At 43.6% G+C, this 16,935-nt stretch overlaps 1 protein-coding gene across 1 annotated transcript; it reads right to left on the bottom strand.

Moving 5' to 3' along the window:
* Window positions 1–1,406: 1,406 nt before the first annotated feature.
* On the bottom strand, window positions 1,407–12,693 carry ttll6 (tubulin tyrosine ligase-like family, member 6). The gene is given in 16 exon segments (XM_062378366.1): window positions 1,407–2,776; window positions 3,290–3,455; window positions 4,306–4,374; window positions 4,470–4,709; window positions 5,030–5,177; window positions 5,964–6,152; window positions 6,257–6,435; window positions 6,871–7,096; window positions 7,188–7,273; window positions 7,375–7,518; window positions 7,600–7,756; window positions 7,852–7,982; window positions 8,448–8,566; window positions 8,645–8,685; window positions 8,926–9,075; window positions 12,543–12,693. Coding segments are annotated over 15 exon segments (2,250 nt in total). The 5' UTR covers window position 9,075; window positions 12,543–12,693; the 3' UTR covers window positions 1,407–2,570.
* Between the last annotated feature and the right edge of the window lie 4,242 nt (window positions 12,694–16,935).

Here is a 16,935-nt window from a genome sequence, read left to right on the forward strand (position 1 = left end):
TCCTCCGCATCACAAACACGGTGCTCTTACCTTTTGTTGATAATCCATCATGGCCGGCGTGAGGCTGCCACTCCACCGAGCATCCTCCCGCGTCCTCCCGGCCTCCTCTCCCCCGCACGTCCGCCACCTCGCTCAGGTGATTTCATCCATTAATCCCGCCGCCGTCCAGGCGCGTGACGCTGCCTCATTTTCACGAACTCACACACACATACACACACACACACAGCGACACAACGTGCGGGTACCACATCAACACGCCCGCGCTCAGCCTCCATCATGGAGCATTACGCACCTTTAACGCAGCCGCCACAATCAACACAAACACACACGAGTCCAGATAAGGTTGTGTTACCAGTGTTAAGTGGATGAGCGCTGGGGAACAGCAGCTGCGATGGGACCTCATGGGAAATAAGTTCCCATTGCTGCTGGCCACATGACCGCCAGCAGCCAATCCGGGAGCCGCGCGAGTCGTAAACTTCCAAGGCAAAGTTGTAAATTTTCATAAACAGCAGCCGGTTTTGTTCTCGAGACATTCTTCCCCCTCGCCATCTTTATTTCCTCCCAAGGCCTGAACTGTTCCTGCTGCGTATGAGGATGTGGGAGGATGTGGGAGGACTGGGGGAGTTCTACTGGTTCTGCTGGTTCCGCTGCAGCCTCCTGGTTCGATGGTGGATGAACAAGGTCTGTGCGTCTTCGTATCGTTTCTCTAATCTGAAAATAACATCATCCAGACGTCAAACAATTCAAGTGTCGATCACATCAGATGATTTCATCCATAATCCTCCTCAATCCCAAACCTCCACTGTTTCATCTTCAGCTCCAACACGCACGGAAATAATCTGCAAACTTCACATTTTCTTTTTGTGCTCGATTGATTTGAAACCAGGATCAAACATTTCCGAATTAAATTCAGTTCTGATCGCTGATGATCAACGAATTCCTTCAGATCATTGGATTATTAATCATTTAGGCCTGAGGGAGAATTCACTTTAAAACATCAAACCTTTCTTTTTAGATTATCAGGACAAAATTCAACTTTAATCTTCAAGCAATTTAAGGAAATTAATCCTGTAAAACTTCTTTCTCCTAATGTGTTTTTACTAAACGTGTATTTCCGTTCTGCTTTGTGTGAGTTGATCATTTTCAGCGGGAGAGTTCCGACATTTATAGACGCAATAAAACCATAAATTCCTTAAATACAACTCACTCCCTCTGCACTTTGATTTTGTTATTTCAAGACACAAAAAAACTAATTGTCATAGCTTCAAAATGTGTTTTTGTGGATTTGTAACCAAAATAAAAAGGAATGAAATTTAAAAAAAACAACAACACGAGGATCTTTTCCATTAAATGTTTCTTTGAGATGATAATTCTTCATAAAACCTTTTATTTTCTCTCTCTGGGCCTTTTGACCTTCAGCCATGAAGCTGTTAGGATATTCAATCATGGAAATCGTACAAATAAAAAAAATAAAAAACGAAAATCTTCACTGCTCAGTAAATATATTAAACTCAGTCTCTTGATTTAAATCATTCGATAAGTGTAAAGTTTTATAAACTGTGGATGCTTCATAAGACATCTAAATTTTTTCGTCGCCAATAATATAAATTCACGTTTAAGAATAAAAATAAGAAACTGGTTTTGCAGAGTTTTAAAAACAACAATTTTTCATTATTTGAACATCATGTATTGTTTAGTTGTTTTTTTCGGTCTGTGAACATAAAGAAACCGGAAGCTGTAAAACTTTATAACCTCTGGAACTCAAAGTGAAAAGTCCTGAGATGGAACAGGAGCAAACTTATTTTTTAAACATTAATTTACAACCTTGCAATAAATTAAATCAGGGAAAAGCTAAAATAAATATTAAAAAAAAAGGAAAAGAAATCTTAAATAATGAATATAAATTGTGAAACAATTGCATTGAACTGCGATTGTTTTCCCCAGATTAAAAAAGTACATTTTATTGATCATCAGTGCAAATAAAGTTATTTTTGATACTTGACCTCAAAATTCCACGGAGCTGAAAAGCAACAGCAACATGCTTCAGTTTAAATTAGTGTTTTGAAATGAAATATAATAAATCAAACCTTAATATCTAATGTGGCCTAATAGTCAGTTACATCTCATCAGATTTTACTGAAGTGATTGAAGTTCATATCAAAACCTAATATCAGTGAGTTCAGTAGATTCTGGTTCTGTTCAGAGGAAACGTGCAGATCTGAATCACACACTGTGTTAAACTGCGTTAAATGAGGCTTTTGTGCTTTTATTTTGGCACAGACGGCAATATATTTCACATTTCGGAGCAAACACACACACATAACCACACACACACACACACACACACTGGTATAAAACATAAAAAAAGCCATAACTTGTTCTCTGCTGTGCTGCAGGTGATGCTGGGAGGGGGCGAGTGGAGCAAACTGCAGGAGTCCACATATTAAAGTCTGCAAACGTGACACATGCACCATCGGCACAGAGAGTTCCTGTGTCATCACAGTTTGAGGCGTCTCCACCTCCGGCTCTCTTCTCGTCCTGCTCCTGCAAAGTGGATTTAAACATGAGCCTCAGTCTGTGGCCCCTGACCGGCGCTGGCCCTTTCCGTGCCGGGGGCCCCTGGCGTGAGGGAAGCCAGGCCTCCTGACCAGCGGCGCTCTGGAGATGACCAGCAGGCTCTGCAGGGCAGCGGGGGGGTTTATGGTGGAGGCGCTGAGCCGGGGGTCGGACACGGAGCTTCTCCTGCTCTCCGGCCACAGGTCCAGAGATCTGCTGACTGACGACCCGGAAACACAGAGAGAGAGACAACGTGAAATCTCACTGGGAAGACCAAACCAGTCCAGTGGTTTTCATAATGTGTTTAATAAAGCTGCTCTGTGGAAACTCTGTGGAGATTTTCAATATTACACAAATGTATCATAACTGTTCTATTATTAAACAGGAGGAAACAATAATGAGTTGAAATTAAAAGCGCAGACTAATTATCGAGGTCGTGTTATGTTCATCTTTGATGTGTTTCAATATTTCTCCTGTAGAATATTCAGAGATGTTTCTTTGCAGCTTATTTTAACTTAAATGAGTGAAGCTTTTATCATAATTAAAATGCTTTTTACTGAAGCTACATTTAATGTATTTTGAATATAATGGAGCATTAAAAATTGCAAAGTTTATATACATTTTGAATGAAACAATAATGCAACGAACAGTCTCATGTAAAGACGTTCTGTGGTTCACCCGCCTGAGGTGGTTTCTGCCTCCTCCCAGCGTGCAGAGTGTGGAGATGTATTACCTGGCCAGTGAATCCGCTGGGTGCTGATGGTGTTGATGGTGTTGATGGTGTTGATGGTGTTGATGGTGCTGTGAGCGTCCCCTGCTCGGTTGTGGCTCTTGGGTTCGAGCAGCGGGTCGACGGACTCGTCCGGGCCGCGCTGGTCCGCGGGGGGGCTCAGCTCATGCTGCTGGGTCAGGGTGAATTCCTTCAGTGAAATTCAGACACTGATAATATTCATGCTTTTTATATTTACATCCATGGAGCTGCATTGAATTAACTGTGATATTTTAATATTTACATATACAATTTAAAACCAACAATTTGATGTTGGAAAAAAATCATAATCTCAAATGTGAAACTCAAATAATATCCGATGTAAATGAGCAGGCGACTGAAGTTTAATTAGACAAAAGAAAATTATTCCGCAAGTGTTTAATGGTTCAAGTAATCTTTTATATTAGATAATATATATATATATATATATATATATATATATATATTGTCAGATTTCAGCATCAAATATGTAGCTGGATTCTATTTGTCATTCAAAACAATACAAGACAATAATAATTAAAATACAAATGTAAATGGCATTTTGTTTAAATGTTTTACACATGATGCAAATTGATTGAAAAGCTGATAAATCCAAAATGGAAATAATCGTCAGCTGCAGCTTCATGTGAGAAAATGATTAAAATAATTAAAAACTAACAAAAACTAATAGAAATAGTTATTTCTTCTTTTTATAAAAGTAAGCGTAACATGATGTTTTTCAAGTACGACTTGATTTCTGTTATATTTCTTTCTTTAAATAAACCTGATCTGAAATATTATCTCCACTGAAATGAGTTGTTATTGCTGTTTCTCAGCTGGATTACTCAAAAACTACAAAACACATTTCCATAAAACTCGGAGGGGGGTGTGGGGGTGGGGGGGGGGGGATCTAGTTTATTTAAAAAGCTGAGATGGAGCATTAGCCTTGGTGGAGTTAAGCACCTCTAGTTTAGATTGGATAGGCGTCCCTGGTCGTGTACCTGCCGTGTGGTCTGAGGGCCGGGCTGCTGCTGCTGCTTCCTCTGGGGCGACTGCATCACAGGGTCAATCTGAAATGAACAGAAACAACAGAAACAGTTCAGAGGATGAAGTGACAGTGAGGAATCCGGCTGTAACGTGAGTTCATCCAGGGATCAGCTGGAACCTTGGTCTCCTGGCGTCTCTGCTGCCTCCTCTGCTGCTGGGGCTCTTTCCCGGCCGGGCCCTGCAGCAGCTGCCGGATCTGCTCCACCACCCCCAGGTCCTGCAGCAGTTTCTTCCTCTGGAGAAGGGCCTCGACCCGCCGCTGCTCCTCCACCTCCTCCTCCTGCTCCTCCTCCTCCTCCTGCTTCTCTGCTCGGAGGCGTGCAGCTTCGGGATCCTCCACCAGCCGGGACAGACGAGGCTGAAAACAAACAAAGAGCTCCGTGATTCAATTTGTTTTTATGGCCCGACTCTATATGGAGCAACGAGTATTAGGTTCCCAATATATTAGCAATTACTGTCACTGAATAACATTGATGGCCGTGTTGGTTTCTCTGGTGTGGACAATGAAGCCTATTTGTAATAAAAGTTATCAGCAGCAATATTATTCTGGCTAATTTAAAATGTGGTTTCTACACATTAGCTTGTGACGCTGGGGTCAGACAGGATATGAACCATCCATCAGGGGGCAGGAGCGGTCTGCCTCCCCCTGGTGGCTCCATGTGGACACTGGATCCTCACCGGCCGTGTGAGCGGGACTCGAGCTGGTGTATGTCGACGTCTGACCCGCTCCCCCGCTGTCTCCCCCTGCAGGTCTCTCCTCCGACCCCCCCTCTGCTCCCTCTCCTTCACCTTCTCCTCCTTCAGACGCAGCTCCTGCAGTTGTTGCCTAAAAACACACAAACACGCAAAATCAAGCAACTCTGATATGAAGTGAAAGGATTTTTAGATACGTTGCCTCTAATCAAATCTAATCATTGGTTTTTATTCACTCATTTTATTGATCTTTTATAGACGCTATTCAAAACTCATATTAAAAGATTTTGAGTGTAGTTATAAGCGACTATTTTCAAGTGTTTAATAACGTATTCGATTTTCAAGAATTACAACTTCTATATATCTTCTATATATTATGAACATATAGTAATAAAATAAAAAATAAAATGTCAGTAACCACATTTTCCTTTATGATGTGTTTATACAGCAGCCGTCACTTGTAGGTGCATGTCACTCGAGTTATTGTCACATTATTGTTGACAAATACATTAATAAACAGTTGTATTTTCTTGCCTGTTTTATATTCTGCCAATAAAAGTGTAAATCAAACGTAACGCGTCATCATTAGAATGAATAAAGGTTTCAATAAATAGTGTATGTTGTATATGTTTATACATAGATCGTATTATTGCTGCATTGCTGAATAATTAATTTTCAAGTAGCCACATTCTAATCTTTATACTTTTGGCCAGTAAATCCAAAAGTCAGAATATCCCACCATCCTCAAAACCTTACTTTCTTAAAAGTGGTGGAAAAATATCTGTATTTAACCAGATTTTTTTTAAATAATAAAAAAAGGTGCAGACAGAGTGAGTGGTAACAAGACCAATTGTGATGTTTGTGTTGTGTGTGTGTTGTGTGTGTGTTGTGTGGAGTACGTTGAGTGTGCTGCTGGTACCTGGAGCAGTCCTCTCGGGCCTGGGACGCTGCCGTCTTCTGGAAGAGCACGTTGCTGTGTTTGAAGTACTTGTCGTATTTCTCCGATCCCTGTCGGGGGTAGATCCTCTTGAAGCCGCCCAGGTTGTCGGCCTCGTACTGCTCCATCTGCTCCACCGTGGCCGCCTGGCACTGCCGCAGCTCCTCCAGCCTGGTGGTACAACACACACACACACACACACACACACACACACAGGTTAACTGAACCTGCGAACACCCTGGATGAAGGTAAGAAGACGTCTGACGGGATCACACCTGGCCTCTCGGGTCTGGTTCTGCTCCAGCCGCTCCTTCACCCTGCGTTTCTCCTCCTTGGTGATCTTGCGGCGGTCGCAGGCGCCCAGGTTGATGAGAACCAGGGTGTCGTACAACAAGGCGTCCTTCACCTCGCGGTCCAGCGCCGAGTCGGTGGTGAAACTCGGTGAGTGGTTCACCTGGACTCACGGAAACACATCAGACATCAATTAATCAATAATCAACTTCCTGAGTCACACTTTTTCTCCCTTAAACAGATATTTACTTTAAATTCTAGTTTTTAAAGGTGCCAAACTGCTGAATCTGGAAATGTGAGTAAATGATGCTCAAGAGATTTGCAATATTTGATGAAGCCATAAAACATGGAGATCTGCGTTTTAATATACAACTCAACGTAAACACCATCAAGCCTCGATGGAATGAACTGATTCAGAATATATGTGATACCGTGTGAAATGAGTTTAACAAGGGAAACGAGGGGGGGAAATGTTCAGGGATTAAAAAGAAACACTTGAATGAATTTCCCATTCATAAATTTCTGTTCCTTTCATGCTGATAAGCAGAACAGTGAGGAGCTTGTGATCTGCACAGGATATCAAACCCGAGTCTCTCACCTCCAGCACCCAGGGCCGCAGCCGGTGATCCAGCAGCACGTCGAAGCCCAGGATCTCGAAGCACACGCTGCCGCTGGTGTGGTTGGGGAAGCAGGTCTGGTAGTTGTGCTTGAGCGTGGGCTGAGCTGAGATCAGCGTCTTGATGATCACGTCCTCGATGTCGCTCCACATCTTCTCCGTGTTGCAGCTGATGGACTCCAGGTACCTGTTCAGTGTGGACAGTTTTCTACCAGAGAGAAAAACAATCAATAAATAAAACAGAACTTAAATTTAGCAACAGTGAAGAAATGTGAGATTTGACTTGGGGACATTTTTACCGTTTGCTGCCGGTGTCCTCGTCCCGGACGAACCTCTCACTGTTCTTGTTGATTGAGTAGTTGGTGAGATGCATGCACACATCATCCTGAGTTACAAAGACACGGTCAGTACAGTACACAGCATCACACACACACTCAAACTTTGTTACTTTACGATAATGATTGGATATTCTTCTTCGGTTCCCACCACGTTTCCTTGCTTGGGCTCGTTGTAGTGCGTGGTGCAGAAGCGAGCGAGTCCCTCCTTGAACATGAACACGCTGAACGGGTCACATGACGTCACCAGCACGTAGATACGCAGGTCGAACTTGAAACCGTCGATGATGAAAGGCTGAGGAACACAAACACAACACATCAGAATCACAGTGTGTCCTCCCGGTGCTGCTCCACCTGCTGCCTGACCGAGCCTCACCCTGGAGATGTAGACCTGGCAGATCATGTGTTCTCCAGCTGGAATGTCTTTACTGGACTTGGTGATGAAGATGCCTTTGCCCTGGCAGCCGCTATCTGGCTTACAGATGTACGTCCTGTGTCTCTTGGATCTGGTGTACGCTTGGAATTCGCTGTAACTGCAAAGTGCAACAGGAGGAAGGAGTTAGTGAACAGGGGGGGGGGGGGGGGACGCTGGGAGGAGCAGAATGAAGCGAGGACAGAACCCACTGACTCTGCAGGGAGGCACCACGTCCGGGGGAAGATGCCGTAGTCTTTGGGGAAGAGCTTCAGCATGTGGTTCATGTTTCTTGCCAGTAGATCTTTGCGGCAGATCTCATTCATCCCTGGGAAATGATTTATTTTCTGCAAAGACAAACAAAGCAGGTGATGGGGTTGACATGGGAAGTATTCTGTGAGCGCATGAGGACTGGGCTGCATATTTTTATTAGGAAGAAGTGGGTATAACAAAATCTACTTTATTCATAGTTAGAAGAACAGAAGAGAAGACTGGAGGACGTTGGTATTAACTTGCTGAATAGAAACCGCACTGAAAAACTCAATTAAACTACAAACTGTTTGCTTGAAGATTTTTTCCAAACGTGAACCTCTACAAACATTCATCTCCTTTTATTTCACATGTAAACATATCGAGGATAATTAAAAAGACATGTGGAGACGTTACAAAATCAAAGAGCAGCGCCACTAGTCTCCTGTCTTCAGTCTGCAGGTAAAGAAACTGAATCACCAGACGATTATCTTACAGCGTTGGGTCCAGTTCAATTAGCCCTTTGTGATGATGGCGGCTGAGAGTGATTTCAAATCGTGTACCTGGTAACACTTCATGTCCTTCACGCGGAGCAGAGTCACGGAGAAGTCGGTCCAGAACAGAGTCCAGTCCTCGCCCTCCCCCACCTCCTTGAGGCCCAACCTGCAGGCAGCTCGTCTCACTGAGACAGATGTCCAGAGCTTTTCTTTAGAAGCTTTAACAGACATTTAAAATTCAGGCCTTCGTGTCCCATACATACCACTTTCATATTTGCAGTTGGTGAGGCTGATCCACAGTCATCTGGAAAAGAAGAGAGACAAAAAGAAGGACAGACATCTGCTTTGCTGCGAGGTCCTTCCGGCACCTCATTACACTCGCCCCCCCCCCCCCCCCCCCCCCCCCAAATGATGAGGACGAATGAGGAAACAAAATCTTAAGAGCCTCGAGGACAAGTTATAAAATGGTAGCTGTCAGGGAGCCCAGCTGTTAATGGGGAATAACTGCAGAAGCACAAATGGAGGAGAACCAGCAGTAAAGTACCTCTTCTTGCCTTTCCTCCTCTTCTTGATGACAGGCGGCCTGACGGGGGGGCCGGCTTCACTCTGGCTCTCGCCCTCCTCTCCCTCTCCTCGCAGCTCACATTTGAGCACATCACTGTATCGGTGTGGGCTGACCACAGGGAGACCCATCCTGCATGAGCCACAGACAGAGGCCCGGTTAGGGGGGGGGTCGCAGCAGGGAAGGCAACACAGGGAATCTCTTGGGGCCGGATGCTAATCCTGAACTAGCTATTTCATTAGTTTGAAATATTTGGATTATTGTTATTTATATTTTTAGACACTAGACAATAGATTTCTTTAATTGCCGAGTGTACAACGCAACTAGAACTGGCTCCTCAGTGGCTTTTGGGTTAGGTTTACATTGAATGTTACATTAAAGTAAAAACAACTTCCTTTGGAACATAAAAGGAACAAAAACAACTTTTGGAACATCAACAAGAAAATCCCTGATCAAAGCAACATTTAATAGATTCTTTAAATTTATATTTATTTCCACGATATGAAGCACAGCCTTGAGCTGCTGCTGCTGTGTTCGGTCGTGGGTTGAAAAGCTGCAAGGGATCAAAGGATAATATTACTGATGCTCTTATTTTGAAAAGGCTAATGCTACAACCACCAAACAATCTCAATTCCACTGTCGCCGTCCTCCCTTCCTGTGTCTGGATTGGATAAGGATGACTTCATTGAGTTGCCTGATGTATTCACCGAAACTGAATGTTCCCATGCAGGAGATGCTGATCAGTGGCCATATTTGAGGGGTATTGAACTTCATGAAATTTACTCTTACTTGCTCATTGGAACAAACACGTCAAAGGGGCTGGTTGATATTCTGAGAGGTGGATAGGGTCCACCTCTCAGGATATCAACCAAAGTGGGATGTGTTCTTAATGGTCCACGTCGAGGTGGAAACAGCAGCAAACAAACTCTCGGTTCAGCTGTAAGTACCAGTCGAACATCAACTGTAAACATTGGGGAAATGTTGGTTTAACAATATAACCATGAATTCAGCGAGAGGTCATCAGAGGAACAGGCTGAAATGTCCAGAGAAGACGTTAAGTTTAGTGCTGAGAGACGAACGTTACTCCCTTCACCTACGGTTCAGACACAAGAGAAGCAACTGATGTGGAACAATGGAGATAAACTGGTTCTAAGGAGAATCCAGCTTATAAAGCATCCAGGGGACAAAGAGTGGATGACCTCCGTCAAGCAAACGGTGGATTCATGGACCAGAGTTTCTCTCTCATCCAGAAGAGGAAAATCTGACTTGAGAGACATGGCAGTCGACTTCATTGTCAAAGACACAGACATCCCACCGATGATCTGGTCGACTACTTCTCAACTTGGATGGAACTGAAAAAGGCTGTGGTCTGTCTGCGACTTCCAACTCTCACCAGCTGGAGGCGCTGTGGGGCCCCTTTTCTCCTGCGGCCTCCAAAGTCCCTTGGAACGCTCCAGCATACAGTACCAGCTCATTAGACTGTAAGCAAATGCAAGAAGGTTTCGATGACAAAGAGAAAACGATGCCGTCCTGTTTTCCGACTCTTAGTCTCTCTCTTAATGATCTGCGCTGCTCGGCCTCACAACGAAACTCAATCAAACAGAACGAAGTACAAGCTGTAAGTGTGGAATCATGTTTCCGTTTCCATTCCTCTCATCAGGCAAGTGCTCCGGCTGTCAGAGCACTGCTCACTCACCGGCAGCCAAGAGTTACTGTCGCAGGACGGATACAAATGATACCGCAGCAATATCACAGGGATTTAAGAAATAAAACACATGTCTCTCACTTACGTTCTATTGTATTCATAAAATAAACAGCTGAAGTGGAGTCAGTGAAGTAAACAAAACGCTGACACGACAAAAAATATCTGAATAAGACCTTAGCTTTGGAAAACTACTGTCAATTAACAGCACAATGTTTTTTTAAGATCTACTTCACTACTTTTTAATTTTCCTAACCAGCCGCAGTCTTTATATCAAATTCCTTGTGCATCGCACTCAAAAGGAATTCTGCAGCTTCTTCAAACAACGCATCACACGGAACACAAAGAGAGAATATCAAATATCTTCAGGGTATTTTCTCATAAACTGAAATGTTTGACAAACTAAAGATTTGAGGATAAAGGCAGTGGTATGAGTCATAAATCCTGCCTCCTCCATGTTAGCAGATTGGACATTGGCCAAGTTGAGATGTACACTGTGAATAAATATTTCTCAAAAATGGTTTCTTTCATCTAAAAGTCCATGTGTCAGATGAGATTGGTTTTAAATATCCAACATCCTTATTGACAGCTGAGACTGGCTCACGATTGGTCAAGCATGTGTATAGGCCACACCTCTCTACGGTGGCTCCACCCCTCTACAGCGCGGACCCTGACTCCAAATGACTTCGTCTTCACAAGATGGCAGCGCTACTTTGGCTTCATTTCAGGACAGTGGGAGGAAGAAGAGACGCATTGTCCATCTTTACTCTCAGTCTGCGGTTCGAGGGATCACTAAAGTTATTAAAATCATCATGATGTGAATCACTGCATCAAACATCTCTCTGAAGCAGGAATATGAAGCTCATGATGGCACTGGAGGAGACGTCTGGGATCCCCACAGCTATTTGGATTTCTGAGTGTCAGTAATAAATTACACAACATGTTTAACTGCTGTTGAGATGTTTCTGCCTGGATGAAAACTCTGCACAGGAGAAGCACCGCGAGTTTAATTCCAGAAATGTCTCTGATCTGCAAACGTCCGTCTGCACTCGGACTTGAGCGTCTCAGCTGTGCGGCTCGGCCTCCTATCTGGTGTCTTGTGAGGTGAAGGTGAGGTCAAGTTGAGTCCAGGTAATGATCGTGCCAGACTACTGGTGAAGGGGGGGGGGGGGGGGGGGGGTATTAAGGAGGGACATCCCAGCAGCTCTGTGGGAGGTGATGGTGCTCGGTAACAGTATTCTGATCCAATGATCTGGATAATCCTGCCCCTGAACCGTGAGCTGTACATTGGGTTGAGACGCCCCACTGATCCCAGACCAGATACAGTTACAGCCCCGGGAAGGATTTCTCCCAGCTCCTCCATCACATGCGTCAACAACAGGCACATGAACAACAACAACAACAACGACTTCTTTACATGTCACTATAAAGACGTGTAAACCATGAGTCGGCAAACTCGGATAAACCTTTAAATTCTACATAAAACGTATATTATTATAATTTAACTTGACCACTAATGTCCGGTCGTACCCTGAATTAAATGCTCGTTAAGGTTCTGTCTTTGTTGAATCTCTCTGAGCTGCAAACCGAACTTTGTGGCCTTGGAAGTAGCTGCTGAGTTAAATCTAATATTTACTTTGCATTTATTTATATAAATGGATGCAGAAAATATATCTGAACATGTCTGAGTGTAATTAAACAGGTTTAAACCGCGTCTTTATTCAATTTTATGGCTAAAGACTTGTGTAATCTAACAGAACCCCCCCCCTCTGTGATCTTTTACGATGATAGGGTTTATTGCAGGAGTGTTGTATTAATTAAAAAGCGTTATTTCCAGCAGCGTAAATGTTTCCTGTCAAGTCCCAGGAGCATTATTTGAGAAATGACAGTTCCTCACGTGCATCGTCGGGCCTACATCTATGAGGATGAAGGTGATGAAGGTGATGAAGGTGATGGTGGCTGCCCCTCGTCCGTCGGGCTCTCTCTACAGGAATCCAGGTTCTAAGAGCCCGTTAAGAAGCTGTCTCTCTCCTCGTTAGACGAACCACACAGCCACATCTCAAGCACCTGCACCATCTGCCACACACACAGACACACACACACACACACACACACACACACACACACACAGTAGATCAGTATGACAACGAGGATGGCTCAGTTCAGATTGACTTACACACTCAAGCAACGAGCCCGCCGGTGGATCTGGTGACCAATTAGAAGCGGCGAGGACACACACCCGATCCCTGTTGACATGATGGAGAGAGAACGAGCAGGGGACCTCAGCGGGGGGGCGGGCGGAGAGGGATAATCCCGGATATTTGTTCACTGAAATAAGAGAAGTGCTTTTCAACCACTGGTGTTGTTAAATTGAAATCTGTGCTGAGAAGTGTCGTGGCGGCGAGTGAGCCGGCGGCACATCGGTCCTCTGGGCCAAGAGGACATGAGGCACCTTCAGCTGAAGCTCCCGATGAAGAAGACCACTCAAACAGCTGGTGAAGAAGAGCAGAGAGAACAGAAGAGGAATGTGGAACACGGAAGGATTACACAAACCAGGTTTCTAGATTAATGAACCAATCAACATTAATTAAGCATCAGCTGACATCCGACACTCTTATCAACCTTTAGTCCTCGTGCTTTAAAGATCACAGGCTTCCAGCACGTCACCTCGTGCCTGTGTGTTTAATCTGTGTGTGACACAGAGCGAGTGACACACCGGCTACACAATCTCTCTTACAGTAAGAGTGAGGGGAAATCATAATGTAATGTGACAGCGGTGTCTTTTTATGCCCTGATATTAAATAGGGGGAGGGAAGCTGTTTGATTAAAATAAAGAAAAGCTCAGGTTATTAAATAAGCAAGGCAGTGTTGTGAAGGGGAAATGGAAATGGTCTGGGGATTTGTAAATTTCCTTTTCTCTGAGATATGAAACTGTGAAGCTGCAGGTGAATTACTCTGTAGATTAATACCGTATGAATACAGTACAATGACATCTTGTGCCAACCACGACTGGCCAGTGTGTGAACCATCAAACCAAGTATGTGACCATAATAAAACTTTAAAAGCTCTCGGACTCACAAAATGAAGCACAACACAAATCATTTAAAATCATAAGAAATATAACTTCAGTCAAACAGACCTAGAGAAACTAATCATGCAGTGTGATGATGATAAGATGTACTGTACATTATAAATTGTAATAGAGTTGCAATTACTATTCATCATGTCCATTATCGATTCATCTGCTGCTAATTAGCCCCCCCCCCCCCCCTCCCTTTCGCCAGAGGCCCCCTGAATCCCCTGAACCGCCTCTGCTGAAGTTCCTGTGTAAACACTTTAGCATGTTTAGCTAACAACTAATAAGAAAAAGAGAAAACAACATTAAAAACAAATTTAAAAAAACGTATATTTGCACCGAATTCGTTAATTCATCACAGTCACCGTGTTTCTTCTTATGACGCGTTTTATTTAGTGCGTAGCTTTAATAAAGTTATGACGCTGAATCTAACCCGGGCCTATGGAAACTATAGGAGGTGTGCCGTTGCCCTGGTCACGGGATGCTAACTTCCTCCCTCCGGTAGAAGAGCGCGAGCTTCAACAGCAACAACTTATAAACCGATACAAACGGAAATACCGGATATTACCGTCAGCAGAGCACTTGTCCCGGTGCTCCCAGTGCTCCCAGTGCTCCCGGTCAGAGGCACTGGCGGAGCAGGCGTGCGTGACGTCTCCCGGTTCTAGGAGCTGCGGAGAAACTCGTGTCAACGAGAAGTCAGTTCCTCACAGGCCGAGCATCCTACAGCCAATCAGACGCAGCGGGGGGGAGCCTGCTCGTCCCTGATTGGTTGTTTGCTCTGCAGTGAGAATTGGTTCACAGGTGACAGGCTCCAGTAAAACCTGATAGAATCTGTAAAGGGAATAAAAACTAATAATACAAGTGGAGAATACAACATCTTCATGATTTATTAATCACACATTAGTTAAAATGTCTCCACCAGAGAACTATGTGTCAAATTCTAACTTCTTTACTTTTTATTTGTTTGTGTTGTGTTTAAAAAAAACTTATTTTCTTGATTCTTTGTGTCTTATAATCATCAAAATAAAAAACTAAGTTAATATGTTAATTCACAGCACTATCATGCAATACACTTTATTCTTTTATATATATATTCCACTTCTGTTAGATGTTGTTATGCTTTAATCTTAGAGCAACTTGGCCCGAGAAGTTCCTGTGGGTTTAATAAACTGTCCCATTATCTTATAAAAACCTTATTTTAGGCAATTGCATTAAAATCTCAATTCAAAATATACTGGGTTATGTTTATTTAGAGTTATTTATGGTCAAACTGTAGAATATCAAGCCTCGATTACATGTCTGTGTCATAGTGATTTCATAACAACATCTAAGGATTCGTGGCTAAGATAGTGTCAACTTCCTCCAAAAATAGATATTGGTCCTCATAATAATTAATAATAACAATAATATTTATAACGAGAGCAGGAAAACCAAGTAATATATACCTGAGTTCAGTAAATATATGATCCGTCAGTTTGTCTTAAGATAATAGAATTAAATCTGTGGAAAGTGCAGCTGTGGAGAATGAGTGTCTCTCAGTTCAAATAATAAACATATGTATAAATAATATACAGGTATTGAGTATTTTTTACATGTAAATGTGGGAATTTCATCATTTAGATTGTTTACCAACCATCTTCTGTAAAGAAGAGCAAACCTTCATCTCAATGAAAAATCTTTGTTATTTATTCAATAATTTATTTTTTAAGAAAAGTCAGTCTTGAGTAGAGGGAAAGAAAGGGAGGGAGGGAAGGGCGGGGGGGGGGGGGTTAAGGGATGTGATGATCTGGAGTGGAGGGAAAGAAAGGGAGGGATGTGATGATTGACAGGTCGGTGAACGAGTTCTCCTCCTCCTCCGACCGATCTGTTTCTGCAGATCCTCTCTTTTACTCCACCAGAGTATTAGAAGAGGGATGTGATGATTGAAAGTCAGATGGAAACTTTGAAGAGAAAACTGAACCATTTCCCCCTCGTCGTTCCTTCTCGCTCTTTCTTGTCCTTCTCAGTCTTCTTCATTTCTTTCCTCTCCATCTTCTCCATCTTCTTTGTTTCCTGTTTCTCCTTCTTTTCTATCGCTTTCTTTTCCTTCTCTATCTTCTTCATTTCTTTCCTCTCCATCTTCTTTGTTTCCTGTTTCTCCTTCCTCTCCTGCTTAGTCTCCTCCTTCTGCTCAACTTTGACTTCCTCTGTCTGCACCAGCTCTTCCTCCTTTAATGCAATCCTCATGTTTATCTCACAGAGCTCCTTCTCCAGCTCCTCTTTTCTGACCTTTGCAGACTCCTTCAGGCGGGTCAATTCAGCTTTCAGCTCCATCAGGTTGGAGTAATCCTCCAGCTCCCTCAGACGGCGTATTTCCTCCACCAGCTTCCTCAGATGGGGTTTTTGATACAGCAGCTCCTTCAGGGCAGTGAATTTAGCCATCATCTCCCTCAGGATAAAGATGATTTGGACCTTCGGCTCCGTCAGGTCGTAGAATTCACCCACCTCCTCCCTCAGAGGGGAGGTTCCCTCCACCAGCTTCCTAAGATGGGGGCTTTGCTCCATCACCTGATTCAGGGCGAAGTTGATATCATCAAGCTCCAGCAGGGCGATGAATTCAGCCACCAGCTCCTTCTGGGCGGAGTATTCAGCCTCCAGCTTCTGCTTCTCCATCTTCAAATCCAGGAGGGTTTGGCTGGGGTCCTGCAGAGTACTGCTGCTGCTGCACTCTTGACCCTGGGTCATGTAAATTGTGATGATGATCCTCTGCATGTTGATCAACAGGTGCTGCAGTGGGACCAAGTTGTCCAAAGGGTTTGAAGAGTGATCTCTTGCGAAGCTGCTGTCTTCTGTCGGTGTCGTCAGTGGCGGTGAATGGAAGTCACAGGTGAGATGTATCTCGTGTGTCTCTTGTTGACTTGCTCTTGACCTGACGGTGGCTCCACTCAGAGACGTGGCTCCTTATAAAGGAGTTATTTGGCTTTGATCTGTTCCTCAACTCCACTCAGCTTCAAAGCTTCAGAGCTTTAAAGCTTCAAGCTTCAAAGTTTGCCTATGAAGCTTTGAAGAGCAAATTGGCTTTGAACTATTTCATAACTGTGACAAAATGTTACTGTGTAGTTGTCATGTGACCTGGACTGTTACACATGTGATTTCTACAGGAAATAAAAACAGTATAAAATTAGAACTACACTTTTAGTCAAACAGATTATATCATATATAGTCACTTCAGTTC

The sequence above is a fragment of the Platichthys flesus genome, chromosome 20 (genome assembly GCF_949316205.1).
Source record: "Platichthys flesus chromosome 20, fPlaFle2.1, whole genome shotgun sequence".
NCBI classification, from domain to species: Eukaryota; Metazoa; Chordata; class Actinopteri; order Pleuronectiformes; family Pleuronectidae; genus Platichthys; species Platichthys flesus.